General features: G+C 42.3%; 1 protein-coding gene across 4 annotated transcripts in view; it reads left to right on the top strand.

Moving 5' to 3' along the window:
• Positions 1 to 25699, top strand: part of Arhgap26 (Rho GTPase activating protein 26) — a 411283-nt gene that overhangs the window by 263004 nt on the left and 122580 nt on the right. For all 4 annotated transcript variants that reach the window (XM_075968780.1, XM_075968779.1, XM_075968783.1 and 1 more), the window contains exons 15-17: positions 490 to 577; positions 2745 to 2803; positions 4233 to 4338. In XM_075968780.1, coding sequence (XP_075824895.1) covers positions 490 to 577; positions 2745 to 2803; positions 4233 to 4338 — 253 coding nt within the window. The remainder of the gene's footprint in view (positions 1 to 489; positions 578 to 2744; positions 2804 to 4232; positions 4339 to 25699) is intronic.

Below are 25699 nucleotides of genomic sequence, written 5' to 3'. Positions count from 1 at the left end.
GATAAAAGAGAAAGTCTCAGTGGAAACTGAGGCACTATGCATATGGGAATGAGGATGTGAGCTGGAATTGTAGGACATGTCTCAGTCTTGAGGAAGGACAGGCTTTGCCTCCACACTCTGACCCATTTGTATGTGTCCTGGCCCATCTTGCCCATGACAGTGGTACCCGATGACCCATGAAGCTGTTCATCTCCCTGACCTCTCCTTTTTAGTCTCCCCTGTCTATGTACCATTCAGGATGGCTATATATGAACTGACATCAGCTGTCTCTAGCAATCTGCATGCTGAGTAATGCCTTCACCTCCGACATATTCTTCTAATGATCAATATTTGGATTTTTAAACATTTCTCTGATGCAATAGACAAAATAAATGTCTCTTTAACTTTAATTTTCATATTTTGGTTGAGGGCTTTCATGTTTCATGTATGAACATTTGCTGTTAATGTATTTTATGCTTCTTCTTGTTCATTGCCTTTTCTTCATTTTAGATCCCAAAGCAGCGTCTGAGACAGACACTGATATCTGTGCGGAGTGGGAGATAAAGACGGTCACTAGTGCTCTCAAGACCTACCTGAGGTGGGGACTTCTGCTCGTGAGCAGCAAGCCACTTAGCTAGCATGCTGTCAGGAAGAAAGCAGTTTTATTTGCAGCCTCTAGAGAGCTTCTGAGTGGGTGGCTAAGCTGTGGAAACAGCTTCTGTGTGGGAGCATTAAGTTCAGCCAGTCAGGCCAATCATAAATTGCCCAGAGTTGATGGGCTGTCACTGTGCAGCGGTGCCATGAGTGATTTAGAAAGCTTTTCTCTTAATGAGATGTGTTAAGATGATTAGCCTCAGACATGCCCTAAACTATGGCCTTCCCTGAATTACCACCAAGAAAGCAAAAACTCCTATGTCACTTCTTTAAACAGACTGGATCACATACCCAGCTTATTGCCACTGTTCTGTGTTTTACACAGAATATAGGGCTTATATTGGTTCTTTAAAATGAGAAGGTAGATATGGAGAAAATTGCCATTTGGAGATTCCTGTTTGGTCTCTGCTGGTGTGGTTAACTGAATAAAAGGGGAGGGGAGGGAGAGAGAAAGAAAATATTACTTTGTACCATTATATACTATTGTATACATTATCACTGCTCCCCTCTATCCCTCATTTGTACTATTGGCTCACTGCCTACATCTCAGTCATTCTGTCTCTGTGTCTCCCTCCCCTCTTGCGCATGTATGCACGTACACACACACACACACACACACACACACACACACACACACATTCACACACCTGAAACTTGCACTCAGTAGGAACACTGCTAATTCTGTAGTTACACAGGAAGATGGGTTGTAGTCTTAAACAGGAGAACTGGAATCATGGGTTGGGTAAGCCTCTATACTCTGTAAAGATATATTTGGTTCAGCAACAAAGGCGGCCACAGAAAAGGAGTTGGTAATGCAGGCTTTATTTGGGGGCACCGACAGTAAGAGTCAGTGCAAGGGGTGATTAAGAGGTGAGCTTGGGAAGCTTGATGAATGAAATTTGAGCCACAAATGATGAAGGGTGTTTGATTATTATTTGAGGTCTCATTACAGATGGTTGTGAGCCACCATGTGGTTGCTGGGAATTGAACACAGGACCTTTGGAAGAACAGGCAGTGCTCTTAACCACAGAGCCATCTCTTCTGCCCTGATTATTATTTGAATTATTAGAAAAAGCTCATTAGTAATCATGTTCACACACAGTTGATCCAGTGCCCTGTATCCCTTAGGTACTTTGAAGTAATACTCCTCTTGGAAGCAAAAGACATACACAAAATTTTTATGGTATTTCAAGAAATACTGATTTCAACAGCACGCTCCTGGGGAAATGAGAGTCTAAGGCCAGCTGATGCAGATATGTAGCTGGTTGCTTGTCTCTCAGACATGTCCTAATGCACTCTTGCTCGTGTATGACTCCTGACTGAAAGGAGGCCTTTGGGTTTGTGCTGGACTTCTGCATCTGCTCCTGCCGCTGTGTGGCTGATGCATAGCTGTAGCTATCCTTTTCAAAAAGAGGGAGGGGAGGAGTGGCACCAACACCTATAACACTAGCATCTGGGAGGTAGAAGAAAGATAATGAGTTCTAATTCAGCCTAGGTGATATAACAATGTTGTAGGGGCCTGCTTGATGATTTCCCTGCCGCCCAGATTCCAGAAATAATCACACATAAACTGTATTATTTGCAATACTCTTTGGCCAATAGTTTAAGCATATTTCTGGCTAACTCTTACATTTTAATTTAACCCATTTCCATTATTTTATAATTCACCATGAGGCTCATGGACTACTGGCAAGGTTCCAACTGGCAGCTTGTGTCTTTCTCCTTTGGCGGCTACATGGCTTCTCTCTTACTCTGCCTTCTTTCTCCCAGCATTCAGTTTAGTTTTCTCTGCCTAGTTCTTTCCTGCTAAGCCATTTGCCGAAAGCAGCTTCTTTATTCATTTGGCAATAAAAGCAACACATATACAGAACGACTTCCCACACCATAACAAAATGCTGGTGGTGGGGAAGAGGTGAAGGAAATGTTAAACTGAGAATTTCAGGTGAAATGCTGCATGCTTTCAGACAATGTTGCTTCATCAATTGCTGTTCTCCATGCCCTGCAAGTTAGAGCTGGGCTGTGCTGTTTGCCAGTATTTAGGGTGCTGCTTACCAAGAGTGGTCATCTTACTGTGGAATTGACTTGTCCGTGTCTCTGTATTTTTATTCTAGAATGCTTCCAGGACCACTCATGATGTACCAGTTTCAAAGAAGTTTCATCAAAGCCGCAAGTAAGCATTTTTTTTTTGTTTGAAGTTTCAAGGAGAAAAAGAATAGATTTTTCTATTTCGAGGAACATTCAGAATCCCAAAATAAATACTGTCTAGCCTGCCACATTCTACATGCAAAATGTCTGCATACAAGCTTAGAATTCTGTATCAAAATAAAAATGAAATGGAGTCAAGGCTGCTAGGGGCTTCACTTAGGCTTTGACTTTCTAGTGCAAGAGGGAATAGGAGGAGGGAGAGAGGAGACAGAAAAGCAGTTTTGATTATTGAAGTTGTAACTCCTTGGGGTTTTTTCCATCCTTAAAGTAACATTATACATAATGAACCAGACATTGCACATTTCCTAAGTTGAGAGTTGGAAATATTTCCCTGAGTATGACACCATTTATGTAACGTTACCATCCTTTTTCCACCATGTCTTCCATTTACAGTCTGATCATTCTTTGATTCTATCATTTGAGGCCTTTAGTTCATATTACTGCTATTAAAATACATAAGGATTAGGTTCAAGCTACCCTAAGTATACTGGAATCTGTCTACGTGGGGCAGTTAGATTCTCTATCAGATTTAAACCTGGCAGGACTGATCTTGGTATTACGATGCCCATAGCTTGTGCGTCTCCCTGGTTCTTTTAGCCTTTAGGGTTTGTTTACCCTGGTAACACTACTGGCCTACTTTTGTAAGTACCTAATGTTCTGATAGCCTCATATACTTGAGCTTGTCCTCTTCACCAAGGAGGGGAAAGGCATGGGTGTGTGAAGATGGTGTTTATGTGAATTCTTCCTCGGGAGAGATTCCAACCCCATAGCAGCCGTTCTTTAATTAAACCTCACATCAGCTCTATAAATAGGTATGATGAGTATTAGCAATCTATTTCCCAGAGAAACAAAGCCACTTCCCCAAATTTAATCTAAAGGTGTCAGGCTGTGTTACAGGTTATGGAATGACAGAAAGATCTAAGTATTTTACCCGTCACTGCTTTCTTTCCACTAGGCTGGTGTGTGGCACATAACTTAGGCACAGGGGTGGTTTCTTTGATGCATCTGGATACGTTATTTTGAAATTTGAGACCTTTGTAATGTTCGCATAAGATCTGTTTACCACTTCACAAGTGCGTAACGTTCCTTCTTTCCTTGAAATGAAGTTGGCCCTCTAGGGAGCCAGCTGCTCCCGTGTTTGTTCCCTCCCTGGGTGTGCAGTTGACCAGCTCCATTTCATCACAGTTGGTGTTTGGATGAACTCTGATACAGAAAGCACATCGCTAGGCCTGTCCGAAGAAGCCATGCTGGTCCTAGGCACGCACACAGGGCAGACTTGTAAATCCTCGAGAACATCTTCCCTGTGTTAGGGCTGAGGCTTTAGTTTCCCTTGGTCTTGTCTTGCCATTCAACTGTGACTCCCATAAAACATTACCCCCTTCCTTCCCTCCCAGAGCTGGAAAACCAAGAGACCCGAGTCTCTGAGATCCACAGCCTTGTTCACCGGCTCCCAGAGAAGAACCGGCAGATGCTGCAGCTGCTCATGAACCACCTGGCGAAGTAGGTTCCTCTCCTCCTGCTCCTTCCCCACCCCGGAGAGTTCTCACCTTCACAGTGAGGTCATTCATAGTGATGTCATTCACAGTGATGTCATTGTGGCTGTCCCTCCTGCTGTTGCATCAGGTAGACTGGAGGCTCAGGAAAGAAGCATGTCCTGCGGTAACTGCAGAGAGCACAGTTGGCGCCAGGTGGCTTTTGCCATGGAGCCTTCAGAGGGTCGCAGTGTAGGTCACCAGAGGTTGCAGTCCAGAGTAGATCAACCATTATGTCGGGTCCCATGGAGTTTGGGGCTCTAGATGTTCTTTTGATGACTGAGGAAGAGCGTGTTGTGTGGTCAGAGAATCTGGGTTTGAAGCAGGTAGTGGCGATGATGGGTGAATGCGTAGTGCTTGCTTAACCCATGAAGCCGCAAACTCACTGAACTGATGTTTCAAATCTGCCCTGGAGTGTTTTGCTCATGCCTCTACATGCGTCCTTCAGGTAAGCTGATCCTCATCTGTAGGAGGCTGTTACGGTTAGTGGTTAGTTTTCATACATCTGTCAAGCACTTGATGTTACCTTTCTTGGTGGCGGCACGTATGTTGTCGACCATAAAGGTTTAAAAGGCTCTTATAAAGAACCGAGGATGTTCTGAGTGCTGGTGAGAAACAAGTGGACAGAGTCAAGGAATTTTCCATTATTGATCTTTTTTTTTCTTCCTTTTGGGATGCCCTATCAGAACTGCATATTCAGAAATAATTAGGAAGCATGGTTGAAAACGTGTCAGTTTGCAGGGAGAATGCCCCCAGAATGTTGGAAGAACCCCGACGGCATTTGTGTGAAGAAGTGGAAGCTGGTTCAGAAAACAGCCTCTGATGCTCTGAGACGGATTTGTTTGTCCGTACGTCCCAGTCAGGCTCCTAGAAAGCTGACTTCTATAGTTACAAACAGAGCTTTGCATCCCCCAGGCAGACACTGAGATGGGAGGCTGCGGGTGGACACTCAGCTGAGTATATAAAGGGTGCTTGTGAGTGGGTGAACGGCCCCTGCGTCTTCAGGCTGGGAGCAGCTGGAAGAGAGAAGGGTTGGAAACTAGCCAAAATCTGTGTGACTTGAATGAGCTTAATTAGGTCAAGAGTTAATGGTGACCCATCAGAACCCATACTGAAATTTGCCCTGAGGATTGCTAAGACTATTTAAAGAAGAAAACAATTAAAATAATAAAAAACAACCCATCCTCTTTCCAACTTAAGATGTCTACAACTAGATAGAATATACAAGTTCCAGTGGTCTTGACTTCTTGCCTTTAAACTGATTTATACCCAAGTTTTTGTTTATTTTTTTTTGTTGTTTGTTTGTTTTTCTGGGGTTGTTTATTTCATTGCACGTCTGGAGCCTTTTGTGTTATTTGATGACAGTTTCAGGAGTTTGTTTCGAGCTAAGGCGGTCTCAGATACTCCCTGCACAGTGCTCTGGCTACCCTGCTCCCCTTATTTTAGAGCCCAGCCGTGAGGGGAACTGAGCTTGTGGCATGAGCTTTGTTTAATTCCAGTGTTCTCAGGCTCAGACTTAGCCTAGGACTGGCCTCAACTGTTTTTCCTGGCCACTTGCTTAATGGTCAGCTTCCTTCCTAAGTTTTGGTTTCGTGGCTGACTGCTAGAAAAACCAGTCTTCTCTTCTTACCTACTGTTTGCCTGCATAGCTCAGCCTCTGGCTGGAAGTTAGACATTATGTATTGTGTAGTTTTTTTAAATATATTTTATAAAGTTTAATATTTCTATAAAATTTATAGAAATTATAGATTAAATCTCAAGAAAAATGCATTGGGGGGGGTTGGGGTGGGGCTTAGAAGGAAAAGATAAAACCCTTGACCTCTAAAGCAAAATTATTACTAAAATGTATCCAAGTCACAGAAAAGTTGGGTTTGATCCAGACCGCAGAGGGAACAGCAAAATTACAGGCAATGGAGCGCATGTTTGTGTTGATCCAGCTTAAATCTACTATGGTAATTCGATGTTTTCTATTTGTGTCTTGGGATCTAGAATGCAGTCTGGAGTCACTTGCCTGCAAGTGTGGCTGGAACCACCCAGAGTGCTTATTCACACTGGCATCTCTGGGCCATGCTGTGCCTCTACTGGCAGCTGCTGCATTTCTGGGTGGTTTCCCCGTGAGTTAATGCACACATAGATCTTTGAGAGTCACTCACCTGCAGGAGGGGCCATATATAAACTTTTTGTTGTTGTTGCTGACCTTTTGTTGTTGTTTTGTTGGTTTTTTTGTTTGTTTGTTTTCAAGACAGTTTCTCTGTGTACCTTTGGAGCCTGTGCTGGAACTCACTTTGTAGACCAGGCTGTCCTTGAACTCACAGAGATCCACCTGCCTCTGCCTCCCAAGTGCTGGGATTAAATGGGATTAAAGGTGTGCACCATCACTGCTCAACTATATATAAACATTTTTGAGGAGAGGGAGATAATATTAAAGAGGAATGGGAGTTGGAAATGTGAAGCTTATTAAAGATGGAGGAAGAAAATGAACACATCAAATACAAACAATATTATTGTCATTATTAAATTGGTCTTTTAAAAATCTTGTTTTGATTTCTCCAGATTTTGCATTAAATTGAGCTCTAAGCACATGAATTTACTTTAAAGTAAAACACAATGCATTTTCATTCTGAAGAAGATCAAGCCCTTTGGATCTCTGTAGTTCTGCCTCTTTAGGCCTCAGTTTTCTGGTGTGTGTTTCTGTTTCTGTGGCTTCACCAGGTAGGCCTAGGGGTCAGGGATAACTTCTAACAGAAACAAGAAAGAAAACTCCTGGTCTTATAGTTGTGGAATAGAAGCGCAATGGGTGAGTAATACGGGCCAGCTTCATGGTGGTTTCCTGGTGTTTACACATTAGATGACTCCAAGTGTGTTGCACGCCCCACACATATCATCCACAGTGGCTCATCCTTAACTTTATTAAACTGTCTGTGCTGTGTGGGAGGATTTCAGAGCACTCTGTATGCATCAAGGGTCACTATTAAGAATAACCTTTCACAGCTGGTTTCCCCCCAAATACTATGAAGTGAATCTTACTCTCTTCTCTTGATGCAATTACCCCTGTGTTGCTAGATACACAAAGACAGAACCTCATCTTGCTGCTCACGGGTGGTACTGTATTGCTTAGGGTGCTTTGGGCTTCAATAAAGAGAAAACCTAATTCAAAATGGCTTAGCAAGGAACCTGTTATGTCATCACAAAATGTCAATCCTGAGAGCTGGTTAATTTGTGACTTCTGAAGGACACTGGTTATTTCCTGTTCAGCCAGCCTCCTCTCAGGGTCATAAGATATTACATTGTGTCCCTGCACATCAGTGCTTCTCAGGAACAGAAGAAAACTTGTCTCTTCTTGAGCCTTTTCAGGAGTCATGATGATGCTTCCCAAGATGTTCTTCAGGATTTACCATCACAGCTTTTGTGTGTGTGTGTTGGTACAAAGCAATTATCAGCAAGGAAAAGGGAATCATCATGATTAGGTTATCACAGAGAATTTACCTGAGCTGCTGTGGGAGGCGCAGACACTAGAATGAAAGCAGAGCTCGTAGGTAGCTTGGAGCCTCCCGTAGGCTGTGTATAGTGTCCCTTCCAAGTACCCCTAGCAGAGCATCATTCAGTAGATGTTAAGTTTGCTAGTGATATTTCAGTGCTGTGCTGACTCAGCCAGGGCATACGGGACCAAATGGCCAATTTCTGCAGTTTGGGCTTGTATATACCGAATTATGAGATTTGGGGGTAAAGAAGTAATAAAGAAGGCAGAATTGATTCTGTGCTTATGCCCTCCCATTCCTGGCTATTTTCATCACTCCATTTGATGTATATTTTGATCATCTGCATGTTGTGACTTTAAAAAGGCTAACAGTGTAACAGTTATGGGGATTGTGAGAGAATAATGGGGGGGATGTTTGGCTTAGAAATAAGAAAGACTTCCTTTTTGACAGAAGTCTTAAGGATCTGGTGGCTTACATTTTTTTATTCTCAATCCTATGATTGAAGCCTAAGTACTTTGAAGAAGTACTTTTTTTTTAAAGAAGAAAGTATATTTCTTTTAGGATCTAGAAACAATGGGTTGAGTTTATGCAGACATGCTCATGAATACAAGACAAGGTAGGCCTTGGCTCCCAAAAGAGTAGGACCTAATGGTTAAATACCATTCCATGGAATTCTTAAGGGATCAGAATAGAAGGGGGTGGGCACTAATGAACGACACTGGCATATATCACATACATAACTCTACTATGCTTTCTCCATCCCAAGCTTCAAAGACAAAATTAAAATGAGGTTTTAATTAAAAGCATGAGAAATGGTAGTACTCTTTTTTTTTTGCCACCAAATCAAGTTGCAATGAGAATTTGTAATCACATTCACTGCAGTTAATGTCTCTGATACAATCACTGTCTGAGATGGATGCTCCTATGCCTTTCCATCAGCCATGTATCTATCCCATTGCCCAAACCCATGCTGCCAGCATGGAACTGCGTAGCCGCTCGGCCACTGGTGGTTGTGGCTTGATCTCCCACGGAGCTGTATCGTGACTGCTGGTCCCTCGTTGTCCTCACACTTGTCGTCCTCCACTGCCAGGCCTGACTAGTTTTGACTGGACCGCTCTCTATTTCTTGAATCCATGTACTTCTTTCTATTTCTAGCACTAACTCCCCAAGCTGTCGGTCTTTCCCGGGCTGCTAGTAAAACCTTCTCCCTGGTTGCAGTGGCTGAGTCCCTTCCAGTCCACAGACTGTAGGTCTTGCAGCTAGAGAACTTGGAGCACAGTATGTTTCAGTTTGCTCTGTTTTAAAAAAACAAAAGCAAAAATAATAAAAACTTTAGAAGCAGCGGGCGGTGGTGGTGCACACCTTTAGTTCCAGCACTTGGGAGGCAGAGACAGGTGGAGCTCTGTGAGTTAGAGAATAGCCTGGTCTACAGAGCTAATTCCAGGTATCAAGACTGTTACACAGAGAAACCCAGTCTCAAAAAACAAAACAAAACAAACAAACAAAAACCAAACCAAAACAAACCCAAAACTTCATAAGCAGTTCTACCTACCGTTGCCTTCATGATGAAACCCTCCGCAGTCTTCAGCCCCTTTGGACTTCGCAGCTCTGTCTCTTATAATGGCCCTGTGTCTCTATTATGGAATGCATTGTCGGCAGACACTGAGGGATACTGGTGGAGCTGAAACATGACTAGTCTCGTGGTCATTTCTCAGACATCTCTCCTGGTTCACCTTTCCCTTTTCTCAGTCATTTCCTTCTCTCTGGAGTGGCTGCTCCATAGCCTCTGCCTGCCCAAACTCCCTCCTCCTAGCTTCAGCACAGACCACATGCTTCAGCCTACGATTCCTTCCTGCTTCAAGCACCACTCACTTTCCTAAGCTCTCGTTGTCTTCTCTCTCTCCCTTTTTATGTACTGCTTTCTGCCCATGGCACAGTTTGCTGAACTTCTCTCTTATTTCTGTTAGATCAGAGGCTTCCCAGGGGTGGCCAGTTTGACTCCCTTTCTTACCTAGAGGTTGCAAACCGGTCTCTGGCTAGAGTAGCCACATGTGTTCTCTTTGGTGGTACTGACACACATTGTTGGTTTAAAAATCTAAACGGGTTTCTGACACTTTTATAGGGGATAATTTTACTAGAAAAACTCCAGTGTCTGTGTTAGCAGTTGACTAGAGCTGGGGAGAAGCCACACTGTCTGCCAGAGTGTGCCTCTCCAGTTTTCTGTAGCTCCCTAGAGCCCCATTGTCTCTTGTGCCTGGTCCAGTTCTTATGCCTCCTCTCTGCCTGATCACAGTGCACGTGTCTGGGCTTACTATCAATCCACTAATCTCCAGAGATAGAATTTGGTGACCAGGGAAACAAACAAGCAGAAGTGGGCTAGGAGAACTGTTGACCTGACTTGTCTCTTACATTTTTTCCTCTTGAATGACCAGCTATTTATGATAGGTCAGAGGCCTCTGCAAGAACCAGGAGATACTGCTTCCAGTGGTTTCCATGCCCATAAGGCAGGGAGAAGTTGTTCTGCTCCGTTTGTTTGTCTTAAGACTAATGGTTCTCAAAAGACCCTCTCCAGGACTTTTTTGGCGGAGGCTAAGGAAGCCCTATTTGAAGGGACACGGCAGAGAGTACAGCCACCTATTTTAAAGCAAACAGACAGCTTATCAGTTTAAACTAATGGCAATGCAGAAGTAATCAGAGATCAACCCTACTTTAAACCATTGTCAAATACTTTCAGCTTAAGAATTTCATGGTCTGTGGCCTTCAGAGTTAGGTAAAAGACACAAATTAAGTCTATTAGTCTATTTTCTTTCTTTCTTTTTGTCTTAAAAGGAAAATCCACAAATTTTCCATATTCACCTTTCTCATCCCATGGAGCACCCATCCCCCAATGGGGAATGCTTGGCTTGAAGCTACTGGTTCTCTGAAAGGCCTGTTGATTTGGGCCTTTTGTTGGTTTTTAGTTGTTCAACTCCCGTTTGTATTTTTCAGTGACTTTCCTGTTTTATAATTTATCCTTTTCGAACTCAAAGTGTCAGGCTTGACCTTGTCTCTCACATTTTAGAAAGGGACCCTCTCTTTTTCTCCTTAGCTTCTGCCACTGTTTTCTGCAGGTGGTATTGTAAGAACAAGAGTAGCAACAGTCCGCTGCCTTAGTTCCTTCTTTGCCAGGTCTAGCAAAGCCTGGAGTTCTGCATTGACTCTGGGAACTGGTGATTAAATGTCTTTTGGGAAACTGAAGGCCTTTCTGACTGAGCACCACATACTCTTTACATTGCATGCTGAGTATTTTCTGAGTTTTCTTTGTTGTTTAGCTAAGTTCTCTTACCCAGGCTGGTCTCAAGTTCCCTACATCCCTAAGAATGACCTTGAACTCTTTTGGCAGGAATGGTCAGGGCAAGTTGAGCTAGTGTCTTATGGAATCTAGGCTGACCTCAAGCTTTCTATGTGGCCAAGGATACTCTTGAACTCCAAGTCCTACTTTTTCTACCTCCTGAGTGCTGAGATTATTGGTGTGTGTCACTATACTGGGTTTACACGTTATTGCTGATCAGAACCAGGGCTCTGTGCATGCTAGGCAAGCATGGTGCAAACTGAGCTACATCCCACCACAGAAGATACTCTTTTTACACTGGCTGGTTTTCACCAATTTTTCAAGTAGTTGTGATTCATACATGGTAAGGAAGACATACTTGTAGGAATTTGCACTATATGTGTAGGCACTGAGAGCACAGTGATTAAGGGAGAACTTACAGGAGCCAGACTGCCTGATTTGGATCTAGTCTCTTCTATAGCCTTGCAGGAATCAGTTGCTCCCCACAACCTCTGGGTATGAATGAATATATGATGGTATTAGGGATGGAAGCTAGGGCTTCATATATGCTAGGCAAGTGGTTTACCACTACGATATACCCCCAACTCTGCATGGCATTTCATTGTATCATAAGCATTTAAATTAGTAATCAGCTTCTCTGACACGTATTGCAGCCAGCCAGCAATGCATTGATGAATTCTGTGTGGCCTCCAGATAATGTTGTGTAACTGAAGCCTGATAACTTATAACTTCCTGATCATAGTCCCAGACCTTTATAACCTCTAACGACCAACATAGAGAAGCACAAGCTGAGACAATGTCGGCATACACATAGCACTAGAACCAGGCTCATGCATTTCAGAGGGGGAAGCCTGGTGCCAGTGGGAGGTGGCACATGGTGTGTGTATGTGTGTGTGTGTGGGGGGGTTGATTCCCAAGATGCAGTTACTGTATAAACTCATTTAAAATAGGTTCAAGAACTTGGACAGATGTTGGTGGTAGAACCTGTGTGGTAACACTACTGTCTCTGCTTCATTCTGTATAAGAACTGTAATGGTAAAAATATAATGGCACTGTTCCCCTAGGGGCGCAGTGGCAGAAATGCTGCAGGTCTTTGAGTGGAGGCAGTAGGCAGCAGGCATAAGACCATGGCAGGCCACAGCAGGGAGCCGCATGTGGGTGAGAGACCAAGATGGATAGGCACACCATGCAGAGTGAGGTTGGACATTTATTTAGTGGGTTATGGAAGGAAAGGGAAGAGGGAGCAAGAAAGGGGACTAGGAAAGAAAGAGAGAGAGGGAGAGGAAGCGGGGAGAGGAGAGGAGCCATGGCAGCAGCTACCTCTTTGGGAGAGAGATGGAAAGGGAAGGGGCTCAGATTGGAAGCAGAAGCTTGCCTCAGTGGACAGGGGAGGGAGTAGGTGGGGCTTGTCTCTTAAAGGGACAGGATAGACCATTACATTCTCATCTTTTTTTTTTATAATAAAAAGGCAGGAGGTTAGGCACAACATGTTAAAGGAATTGGGGCGATAGATTCTTACGACTGCTTCCTGCTTATTTGTGGGTGTTGTTTTTTGGAGGGGGCTTGAGAAAGCTGGGTGTTGGTCACATCCTGGGGTAGCTGGTCTCTTTGCTCCTGTCTGATGTTTGTGGTATGGAAATGTCTGGTGTCTCTTATACCTGTTTAAGGTATTGGCAGAACAGAGGACAAAGAGTTTCTTCTTAATGGGAAAACCAAGGCGAGATGAAAATAGCGTCTGCTGTCCTAGAGTTGTTAGAATGAAATCAAATGCACATGAAGCTCCTAGAGGAATGTAGAGCATGTGAAGCATCTTCTGCAGATGCCAGCTCCTGCAGCCTGAGAAGTGAAGAGATGAGGGGACAGTTTCTGGATCAGCTAAACCCAAACCAGCTATTGTTGAGTGGATGGAGCTTTCTTCATAGTTGTGTGGTTGGTAAGCAAAGCCTTTGGGGCTAAATGCTGAACACAGCATATAAGGTCCTTCCTGCTCGAAAGATTTCTGTATGCATCTGTACTTTTTTTTTTAACTTTTCTCTTTTTCTCTTGGTTCTTTGTGTGCCCAGAGGGCTGAGCATCTTACCATCCCTAACAAAAGATGAGCTAGCCCAGCACCAGCTGGGAGAAAGAGCTGTTATATCTGGTTTCAGGTCTCATCCTACAGCAAACCTCACACATCTCTGTGAAAACTCAGGACCTCCATGATTCATTGCCAGGGAGCCAAACACCTGCTCATTGGAGCAAGCCTAGCAGAACTGATTTCCGTGGAAGGGTGGCTCTTGCTCCCCTTTCCCCTCCCCACTCTCCTGCTTCTTGGTGTCACAAGGCTGATTTCATCTCAGAAGCAGCTGTGTTTACTTCAGCTTAATAATTCTTAATTTCCTGAAGGGGGACACATTATATCACGACATCTCATCTTAGTCTGCACGATCTGGAAACTTCCACCCATCTCTGTGATATTTGAAATGGTACTGTTTGTGGGAGACTGACTTTCCTTCTGTTCTCTCAGATACATTCCTGTATTAAACAGGGCAGTCTTCTGTGAAGTGCATGCTCCTTGCTGCCCAGATTATCACCAAGTATGGTTTTACATATGCGTCTTGAATGTCCACACAAGGAAGACTGCATCCATGTGGCTTCATTTTCCCTTAGGAGACACTCTGTTCTTTTCACAGTTTAACTTACACAAGGTTGGAAGAAAGGGTTAGATATTGTGAACCACCCTGCCAGTCCTCTGCTTTGTTGCTTTGTACAGGGACATTTTTCTTTGAGCAGCTCAGCATTCTGATCTTATTTCCCATTCTGTAATATAAATATTATTCTGGTTTTTGTTTTTTGTTTTGTTTTGTTTTTAACCTCATCCTACTCAATGGCCGGGAAAGTAACCCAGAATGTTTGGTCTTGCTGGTGTACTACAAGGTCTTCCTGTACACTTGAAGGCGAACATGATTAGGTCCAAGTTTGTTAAAATCAGGCCTTCAGTGAGAAAATAGAACATCCTAGGCTTCAAAGTAGGGATGGCATGTTGATTTGTTTAGTTGTAAGCAACAAAAGCTAGCTTGGAGTAATTTAAACTATGTGTAAAAAAGGAAGTTTATCAGGAGGTTTCTGGGGCAGGAACATACTTGAAAGCAGAGCCAATCAGGTATTGCAAAGCTGACTTGTGGTTCCTCCTGCTATCTTGCATCCGTCTTTGCATTTTCCTCAGCTACTGTCTCTTCTCTTCTAGACGGTTATCCCAGATTTTACTTCTTATTTGACAGAAAGCGTAGATTCACTCAGAACTTCCTCAGACTTCCGCCACCAGATCAACGCTTGTGCGTGAGTTTGTGCCAGCCATCCTGTGTTCCCACCTAATGGCAATCTGTCACGCTCATCCTGTGGCTATAGAGCCCATCACTTCGGACCTCATTCATTCATTCAGCCCTCCCATTACCTCCGCCTACCCTCTAGTCTTTCATGTTAACACATATGCATGTAATTTCCTCAGCTCCTTAAAAGATAAGCAAACAACTGAAAAGAACCTTCCCAACCCTTGCCCTCTTAGACAGCATCCCATTTTCCTACATTCTTAGAGCTTCTTGAATAGTCGTCTGTGCTCACTATTCACGAGTACCATCTTTCTGTTGGTTTTTCTTGAACTCAGTTTCTAACAGGCCTTCTACCCAGTACTTTAGGGAATGTCTTATAAAGTGTTGCCCGTGACTTCTTGTTGCTGAATCAGCTTCAGACTTCCTTTCTTTCTTACTCTTTCTGCCTTGGAAGAATTTTTTTTTTCCAGAAGCTTCTAGGACACTACACTCTCCTGTTCCCCCTAACTTTTGTTTCTCTATCTTGTTTGCTGTGTCCAGGATGTAGCCCTTCAGTCTTTGGGGATGTCTCCGCGTACTTGTGCCTTCTTCTCTAAGATACCTTCCTCAGTTAGTCAGAGAATTGCATCCTTCTGTCCCAGCATTCCCCACCCACTTCCATTTCTTAACCACCCCCCCAGCATGTGTTGTCATCAAATAAACTTTATATGTCACTTACTTGGTTGTTTGCTGTTGTCATCTTCTCCTGAACGATGAGCTCTGTGAATTGACGGTGCCCACCTGACCGTCACTGCTCTATCCCTGGCACCTAGACAATGCTTTGTCTGTAAAAGTAGGCGCTTGGTGATTATTCATTGAATGAATAAATGAAAGACTAAATATGTATTCAGGGAAAGTATCAGACGTCACCTGTTGGAGAACTGACTTTGCAAAGTCTCAGCTCCAACCACTTCTGTTTTCTTGTGGTTCTACTATAAGTCACTGTTTCTAGCACAGAGTTTCCATATTCTTTCTCAGGTAATACCACAGTAGGATATTCAGCTGGCATATGTTATGAGCAAAGTCACCCAACTGGAAATCACCCCCCCACACACACACAAAATGATACTGTACTTGCCATCCTCAAAGGATGCTTGGTAAGTAAAAAGTGTCGGTTATTCAGGAGCTCAGTGTTGACTGAAATTCTATTCTTTGCCATAAAGAATCTCTACTTTACATTAGAAACTTAAGGGCCTGGCACAAATGCTACCTGTTTGGGGCATCTGAGCAACTGGAGCATGAGTCATTATGTAACGATAACACCATCATAATAAAAAATACAATACAACGTTTTTCTTATTCTAATACCTTCGCATATGACCTAGTTCCTCAGAATGATTGATTCTGATTTGACATTAGCTGGCACTTCACAAGGGTCTAGCCTCCCTTCTCTCCTTATCTTTGGGCACACCCTGGACTGAGAGCATTTGATATTTAATAGAATGAAAATTCTGGCTTGGTTCACCAGTCCCTCAGAACTGTACATACTTAATTGTCACTAGGAAGATTGGGGTCTTCTGTGTCTTCCCATCTAGATGCCTGGTCAGGTTCTGTCATCCTCTGAATTACCATTTTGCTACTTTAAGACATACACTTCCTTTCTAAAGAGAGCTGTCACATAAACAACTTTGCATACCACTCATTTATGAGCTTTTTACCCAAATTATTCCTGGTTTACAAAGTCATTGTCTCTCTCCAGTCCTCACCAGAGAACAATGGCTAAAGTGTAACTATCTCTGTGTAACATCAGTTTGTTGAGTTTCTTGATATGAATAGTACATCAGAAATGGCTTTTACTCGTGATTAAGTCTGATCTGATTGGGCAGAAATTGAAGGTAAGTCTTATGCAAATGTGTGATGCCATCTTGCCCTGCAGGTGCTCCCTTCAGGTGGCAATGCAATACAAAACTAAATTCCTAACTTTATGATAAAGCTGCCTTTTAAAAAGAAAGCTAAAATTTCCAAGTAGATTTTGCTTTTAATAGGTGAGGTTTCTGTTATATACTCTGTGTTGTTAAACGGCTGCCTCCTGTTTGTGTATTCTCTGGGACTTGCTAGCCCACTGACCGCCATGTTCTTCAGTGTTACTGATGACAAAGATAATCTCTGATGAAGGAGACATGGCCCGGGGCTACACCGACAGGAACACTTGACCTTCTGATTCACTTCTGTGTGTATTAGTCTATTGTAGCATTTTCTGAGGACAAGGCAAGTTGCTAGGTGTTTATTTCTATTGGGTGATAATAAGGAATAATTTGGCCTGACTGAGTTTCTTTTCCTTTTTTTTGTAAACTTGTTTAATGTCCAGTTTTGAGCTAGTTTACCAACCTTTTAAGTTTCTTCAACAATAGATTTAGAAGAATTCTTTTTTTAAGAACTTAAAAAAATGTACTTACATGTAGCACACACACACACTCACACACTCACACACACTGTACACTGAAAATAGTGTACAAAGTAGCCATGGCATTCTAACTTGGGCTTTCTACTCTTGGCTTCTTTATTTCGGAATTTTTATATAATAACCATGTGTGCTATTTACACAGTTATAATTATTTTAATGAGAGGAGCAGGCTCTGCCTCTGAGCCCCTTTTAACTTAAGAGGCATCTATAACTTCATGTAGTGGGACTGGGTGGAACAGGGACGGGGACGGGACAGTCAATCTCTGGTTATTCTCAGACAGAATCCCTTTTGTCTACCTCGTCCCCTGTCCTTTGCCTGCACTTCTGCTTGCTGGCACCTCTGCCCGGGTGAGGGCTGAGGTTAGAAGCCCTAGAAATGGCAAGACCTTGTCATTTAGGAAGTTTTGCATTCAGTTTGCCTGCTTTATTTATCTAAATTAAGATTGCCATGTCTGTTAACAATGGCAGTTTATTTTTCTGACTTCTTTAGACATCAATTAAATAAGAGCTTTGTATAATTAGTTTTAAATTAGAGTAAAATAACATGAAACCACACTCCTATGAGGCCAACTTGCTTTTCCTCTGTCCTAGGCTCCTCATTCTTCTCGATCTGTCCTGATTTATTAGCCCTGTGCTCCCCCCCCCCCCCATCTACTTCTGTCAGATCTGCTAGGGTAGAATTCGAACCCCTGCTGCTGAAGAATAGTTTTCTTCATCTTACTATAATTTAAGAAACTAAAGGAAAACAATGTTTTATGGTACATGATAATTTACTGGAATTCAAATTTTAAAGTTTATAAAGTTTTATCAGAACACAGCCTCCCTCATTTGCTTCCATATTGTCAATAACATCCGTTAGGCTGCAGTGATAGGTTAGAATGTTGCAATAGAAGGCATAACAGCCTGCAAAGACAAAACTCTTTCCCAGCCAACCCTGTAGAAGAAAACCTGTGCTGTATGTTCTTATTTCATCAGATGCCTTGTTTCTAGGACCTATTCAGAAGGGCTGACGTCTTTATCAGCTCTTTGGTTGACTGGTTGACTAACTTCTGCCAGGCACACCATCCTACACAGGTCCTCAACGATTAGCATGGGACCTCTCTATTAGAGAACAAGAACTCAGCTCAGAGAGGAACCAGGGTCTGTTCAAAGATAAACTGTACCCCAGCACTGGATGCCAGGGCCTAGGTGTGACGTACATGGTGCAAGAGCTCAGGTTGGGAGCCCAACTCTACTTGAGAAGGCAAGAAGCAAAGACCACACAGTGGAGAAGGAAGAGTGGGGGCTAAAGCTGTGTCTTTCCTGATGGTTACTTTTAATTGTAACATTGGAATTGTTATAATTATTACCTAGAATAAGGGTTGTCATTTTAGCAAGCATTCCTTTAACATTTCAAATGCGCATATGTGCATAACAACTATTGTTCTGTTAGAGGGTCAACATTTTACAAAGCTGTGTAAATAAGCATATTATGTACTGATTAGAATTCATGTTCATCAAAATATGAAGGTTTTTTTGAAGAGTCCTTATTGGTTATCTACTTATGAGAAAGGGACAGTAGACTTTTAGGTTATTAACAACTTGAATTTATTTTGAGGGCTATAAGATTATATCTTGGTTTATTTAACATTGGCTATACTACTAGAGATGTGTGTGTGTGTGTCTGTCTGTCTGTCTGTCTGTCTGACTGTGTGTAGAAAGTAGATTTCTAGGCCCATAAACAATCTCCCCAGCCACAGTGTGGTGAGGAGGGCCAGAGGGATTTTTATTTTTAAGGAACTCCCAGCCATTTCTATTTTCAGTGAGATCTGGATGTTGCTAAGAAGGATCACAGTGACCAATGAGGCACTTTGAATCTTGATATTGGCTTTGCCTTTTAATTGTTTTCTCTTTCCTATAATCACCTGTCTGCCCATGAAATACTCAGAGGTTTTTAAGGTTTCTCAACACAATGCAAAGGAATTCTCCTTGTTTCTCAACTTGCCCCCTCTTCTGTCTAGCCATCACCCTAAATCATTGACTGATCCATTGCGAGGAATACATCGGCAGTATTAAGAAATGCATAAGCTCTGTGAACCTTTGCAGGTCTGTTGTCAGGCATCTCACCAAATTGTATATGTGCAAGAGGGTGTGTGCAGAGTTGTTCACTGCAGCGTTGTACATGTGCGAGAGGGTGTGTGCAGTGTTGTTCGCTGCAGCGTTGCTCAGAGCATTCAGGAAGGAAACAGTGCCAAGCGGCTGTTAATGTGGAAAGGGATAAATAATGCTGGCCTACTTACAAGGCATTTGAAAGAATGAATAGCATTTATTCTAAAAAGATAAAATTTGGTGAAAAACACAAACTAAAAGGTCAGAACACTCTGATACCATTTTTGAAAATTACATACACTCACATGTTGTAATAGGAGCGGCAGGCTGCGTTCCCGCCACCCGGCTAGCTTTACCTGAAATAATTACATGGAAACTGTTTTAAACACTGCCTGGCCCATTAGTTCCAGCCTCTTATTGGCTAGCTCTTACATATTGATCTAACCCATTTCTAATATTCTGTGTAGCACCATGATCTGGCTTACCAGGAAAGATCTTAACCACCAGACATCTCTAATAAGGCACACAAAAATCAGTTTTAAAATATCAAAATATAATTCAAAAGGATACACACTGATTATATTAGTTATTTTTCTATTGCTGTGATAAAACACATAGCCAAGGCAACTTATGGAAGAAAGAGTTTATTTGGTCTTACTGTCCTGAGGGAGGGGGATAAGAATCCAGTATGGCAATAGATGGCAGGCATAGCAGCAGGAATAACCGAGAGCTCACATCTTGATCCACAAGCAGGAAGGAGGGAGAGAGGATTGGGCATGGCCAAGTCTTTGAATCCTCAAAGCCTGCCCCCAATGACAGACTTTCTCTAATAAAACTCTACCACCCGAGGCTCCCCAAAAAGCACCACCAACTGTAAACCAAGCATTTAAATGCCCAAGCCTGTGAGCGAACCTCTCATTCAAACTACTACACTGATAACCATGTTAATATTTTCCTGGAAGTCAGAGGAATGGAGGTGGGGTGGGACACAAAAGGACTCAGTGTTGGCACAGGGAGTTTAACAAATATAAATGTAATTATCATATAAATATATAATCATGTAAATATGAATATATACATGAAAAATTCGAGCAAATATGTGTTTGTGTGTGTGTTCCAAATTATTTTTCTGTCCACCTTTAGTGTTTTTTTTAAGTACATAAAGTTTAAGAGAATGTATAATTAACATTCAACCTGTAGGATGGTTAACCAGGTTATAGGGGTTGGGGTAGAAGTTGGTAGAATGTAGTTCTCATCAATAATCAAAATAGCCTAGCTTAAAGCTTAGAATATCAATGGGAATAAAGAACCACGGGACTAAGACATTAAAGAGGTGAGTCTCTTTGTGGGATTCATGGGGCTGATGTTAAGCCACCAGACAGATGACACAGAAGCACCATGGCATCTTGCCACCTCATCCTAACTAGTGCTCTGGCAAGTCCTTTTTATCCCAGAGTGTCAAGTCTAGGAAGCCCCTGTATTAGCTTGCCCGTGTTCCAGCAACTGCAAACACAACCGTTAAAGAGCTCGCTGTTCCTGGATGCAGAGATCACCCCCCTCTATGGTGCCACCATTTCTGTCCAGCATCATTGTAGAAGTCCTGTGAGAGGATAAGTCTGATCTTTCTGAGTGGTATGCGGAATTTCATAAAGTGAAATATGTGGTCAAGGAGCAATCTTATCCCAGCACCACGGAGGCAGAAGAGGGACCCCAAGTTCCCGGACAACTTCATCTCATCTCAGACAAACAAGCAAGAAAGCAGAATAGAGCAGTCTCTTTCTGATTCTGGATGTGCACAGCTGTCTAGAACACCTAGTGGAGTGGTGGGGGCAGGCCTGGGATGGAGGGGAGGCTCCTGTTCTCTTGGGTAGTCTTTGCCTTTTCCCACTCGGCACTGGTTCCAGTGTGATCTTTAAGTCTGATGGCTTCTCACCTCTGTTACCCGCCCTTGAAGGCTGGCACACCTTCACATGCCTTACCTTCACTGCTGTGTACCATGAACCTGTACTTCCCAACTCACTGGGAATGGGCAGCAAGAAGAAAACTAACAGCGTCGCTAATGAAGAGAGAAAGGGAAGTCTCAGCAAAAGTCAAGTTTGTGCCTTACCCAGCTTATAATGTTATAGTAACCCAGTAAAGAGGATGCGTAGGCCTGGGTGTAGTTCAGTGGTGTAGTGTGTGCCTACTATGCTCTCAAGGCTTTGTGTTCTATCACTGCAGTGGGAAAAGGGGTAGTTTAGCTATAGGTAAAGTCAGACTAGACACAGAGATGTTCCCAGAGCTGAACCTTGGGTAAAGCAAAGGATATGCCTGAGTCTAGAGTGCAAGGAGGCAGTAATCCAGGCATAACCATGAGGTAGGAGTTCCCTTGAATTCTTCACCTTGGGGATGTTTATGCTTCAGCCTAGCCCATGCCCTGGTTGACTAGAAATTCCCACACTCAGCGTTTATGTCAGCGTTTGTTTCAGACCTCTTCCCAGCTGTCACCCGTGATGAAGACTTGTAGAATCTGGGTCATTTGGTATCTCTTTAACTTGCCTTTTCAGTCCCTGGAAAAGGGGTTTCAGTTAGAGTTTGTGGTTTGAAAACTTTCAGGAATATCTCTGATGCCATTTAGTGTGCATAATTGAAAATTGTCCCCTCCATTAAGATCAGTAGCTCAAAGCTGGCTCTGTGTAGCACTGTGGCAAAATAGGAACAGGTGGGTTCAATTTGCTTGCGAACCAAGAAAGTGTCTGTGGATACTTTCTTCCTGCTTCTCTCTGAGGTGTGTATTTCACTGATGTTGAATTGGCAAAGCAGGTACTTATGAAGGAGCCTCTCAATGTGCATGGTATTTTTGTCTCAAAGAATCAATATTATAGTCATGCTCATGACGTCCTGTTCATTCGTTATAAATACAGAGCTTAAAAGTAAGTTTTAGCTGAATCAAGTCAGAGTAATACTGAATAGGATACATGGAATATCAATTTCTATATCTATACCTATCTAACTATTTATGTTTATATAGATATATGTCTATATAGAATAGATATAAATATATAGCTTTCTATAGATTTCATATACATATATATGTATATGTAAAGATATAAAAGACCACCGTATAATAAGTACAGAAGAAAAAGAGACCTGAATCTATGTCATAGATATTTTCAAGAAAATCATGGAAGAAAATTTTTCTTATCTAAAAGAAGAAATACTTATCAAGGTGTAAGAGGCATAACCTATACTAAGAGGCATTCAAAATACCAAATAGACAGGACCAGAAAAGAAACTCCTATGTCATATAATAGTCATAAGACTGAATGTACAGAAAAAATGAATATTGACAGAAACAAGAAAGAAAGATCAAGTCCTACACAAAGTCAGGCCCATCAGATTTCGTGAAAGAAACTGCTGGATTTAAAATTAGATGGGCATAAACACAATGATCACTAGATGGCTTCAGTACCCCATTCCACCAATAGACAGTCATATGGGAAAAAAATCTATAATGATAAAGCCCCACCCAACAGAAGTGATACATGATTTCCACTCCAAGAAGAACCACCAATGTGTGATCATACTTCAGAGGCCTAGATCCCATTGTAAATACCCAAACATGAGTAACCAAAACAAATACATTTTCACCAAAAAAATCATACCCCAGAATAATATACCTCAAGAAAAATGACCATGAATTTAAAATAGTAATAATAAACATTATCAAAGAACTCAGAGAGGATATGGATAAATGAGAATGAACATATTGAAAATTCAAACAGCTGACTTAAATAATAGAAACATTTCATTAAATGAAAGTAGGTTTTAATAAAGAGAAAATTTCTGAAGAAAGGCCAAAACTGATATAAAACTTTCAAACAAATTCAGAGAAAATCATCACCGAGAGACTTGATCAAAGAGAAAGAAAGAATATCAAGTCTTGAAGATAAGGTAGAGGAATTGGATCACTCGGTCAAAGAAAATGTCAAGTCCCTAAAACACAAAACAACTAAAACAACCCAAGAACAGAGCGTGTAGGAGCTCTTGGTTGAAGCTGTTTCCTGTTAACCCAATTCGTCAGGTCATGACAACTGTATGGGGCTTAGGGTTCAGTCTTTGCACAATTTGGTGCTGATGTTCAAATGAAGTTTCAGAAGTAGTTCTGTGTCTACTCTAGTGAAGTTTCTAAGCCCAAGATTCCACCTTCTGTACAGCTAGAAGATTCTCACTGCTGATCTTCAGAAGTCGTGGGGGAGGCACTCAGAAATTTTCCTCAGGCATAGGGCACTTGGATAAGTTGGCGATATGAGTCTAGGATCCCTACTGAAGATGAGTGGCAGAATGAGGTTGGGTTGGAAGGCAGGCATGTGATGGTGCTTTCTAGTCTTAGTCTCGTGACCACCTCCTGGAGAAAGACAGTTCTTGACCATTCAGGTAGATGGAGTTGGTGGTATATGTTCTAGAGAAGGGCCAAGACTAAAGACTACACAGGGGGGATGGATAGAGGTGGTAGGGTTGCTCAGATTTGGTGATAGAATAGGGGGTGGGTTAGCAGGCAAGGGCCCTCGGGGAAGTGGAAAGTTGTCAGCATAAGTTGAGCCTATCGAGAGGGGGGATGCTTAAAAACGCTGCTGGAAGGCAGATACAGGACAGGTATTCCTCAGGCAAGGTACAGGATACTTTACAAGTTCTTAAGCATAAAGATGTAGGTGAAGAGTTACTTACCATATTTGGACATTAGCAACTAAGTATTTTGTCATATTCCTTATAGAAAAGGCCTTCACTGTGGGGTGCACATTTTATTGGACATACCAATAAGATGCAGTTACTATGAGTATTAGCAGAGTAGATTAAAAATATGACAACAGCCTTGATGTCTTTGGGGAAGCAAGAGCTAAAGTCTTATTTTTTTCTTTTTTCCCTTAGATGATACATTGTTTTTAAAATATGATTAGTTTACATTATTAGTGATCTGAGCCATTGTCAATATTTACCTTCCTTAGGAAGGTATATTACCATTTAAAAATAGCACCAAAATCCAGGGCTCATTTCTGTCTTTGATTATTATCAGTTTTATTCTAGCCAAATTATTGCTGTCCTTTCTGACATGGTGATTGAATCTTGCTTCTTTGCATATCTCCAGCAGGTACTCTGCTGGCCACAAAATAGGACATGGGAAATGCATCCTCTTACTTCTTAGTTCGAATTCGGCATAACTTTATTCTGCCTTTTCCTCTCTCTCTCTCTCTCTCTCTCTCTCTCTCTCTCTCTCTCTCCAAGTTCCTAAGATACTGTTTATGCAAAGGAACGGTTTTAAGTTATTACATATAGTAAAACTAAAGCCTGGTTTTACCAAAAATAATGGTAAGGATGGAATGAGCTCTGCTAGCGCTTTCTTCCTCTTCTTTATTAAACCGTTGTCCATGCCATATCCAGTGGTCTGTTTCATGAGTGTATTTATCGTAGTATCAGGCTAGCCCACTGGGAGACGGTCAGAGTACAAGTAAAACTCCCTTTGGGTGGGATTTCTACAGCTGGAGAAAGTGCTGTTAATAACCTAGCTGTGGGGGATGGGTTACTTTCAGGGAGATTTAGGATCATACCATGACCACAATATCCTTTATCATTAAAGCTTAATCCTGCTCTAAAAGTTTTAAAAGGTTTTTAATATTTTCCTTCTTAATATGCCATTAAAGTAGAAGAGGAAAGAAACGAGAGGGAACTAGACTCTACTGTCTGCCTGGTGGTAAGCTTTGGATTCTCATCATCCTATACTGATTGATTTGCGATGGCTCTTGGAAATGCACTTGGAATGCATGAAAAAATGGCTCGCTCTTTTTGGAATGCATGGAGTGTTTACTGGAAATTTGGCGAGAGCATAGGAAGGCTCATGGCATACGTTTCCACAGATTTGGAAGGAAGCATGATTTTAGGGGAGCCTTGCCCTTTTCATTGCCTTCATCAAAGCCAGACTCTGTTCTCTCCAGCAGAACATACAAAGACCTGTTGTGATCAGGCCACTGCCTCCTCTCCAGCCTCATTTTCTTTGTTCCACACCCTAAGTGTGCAGTCCTGGAAATCACCAGCCTTGCGCCGTGCCCCTGCACGTGCCTTCCTGACTTTGCTTATGCCAGCGTCTCCATCACACAGGCTCTGGTTCTCTGCACTGTGCATACTGTAGTCATGGTCCTGGAGATACTGACAGATCTCTTTTCCTTCCTTCCTGTTTTTGCAAAGGCTTCTTCGTGCTAAGGCAGTGTCTGTTAGATCATTTGCCCTACACTGCTCAATCAAGCTCTCTGCAGGTACTTCAAAGAAGATTCTCTTGAGTGGAGGACTCAGAAAGGACCAAGAAATTGATTGTGTTCTTGGTGGAAGAGTGTTTTCCCTCCAGAGTATCTGGAGAAAGAATTAGAAAGATCGATAAAGTCATTCATGGAGCTAGAAATATACCAGTTCTTTCTAGCTTCACTTACGTGACAAACACCCATTATTCATCCTTTATCCAGAATCTGGATTATGGGGAAAACACTTTGGCCTCCATTTTCATTTTTACTTCATTATATAAAAACCAGCTAACACATGCAGATGCCTGAAGCTATGAGAAAAAAAAATCCAAGTGCCATAAACCCTAATCCCAGTTTCCCTCGTGTTTTCGCATTAATCTCAAGGGGGACCGCTTACCACTCTAGGGTCTG

The sequence above is a fragment of the Microtus pennsylvanicus genome, chromosome 4 (genome assembly GCF_037038515.1).
Source record: "Microtus pennsylvanicus isolate mMicPen1 chromosome 4, mMicPen1.hap1, whole genome shotgun sequence".
Lineage (NCBI taxonomy): Eukaryota > Metazoa > Chordata > Mammalia > Rodentia > Cricetidae > Microtus > Microtus pennsylvanicus.
The sequence above is the reverse complement of the archived record's forward strand: the minus strand, read 5'-3'. Positions and strand labels throughout refer to the sequence as shown.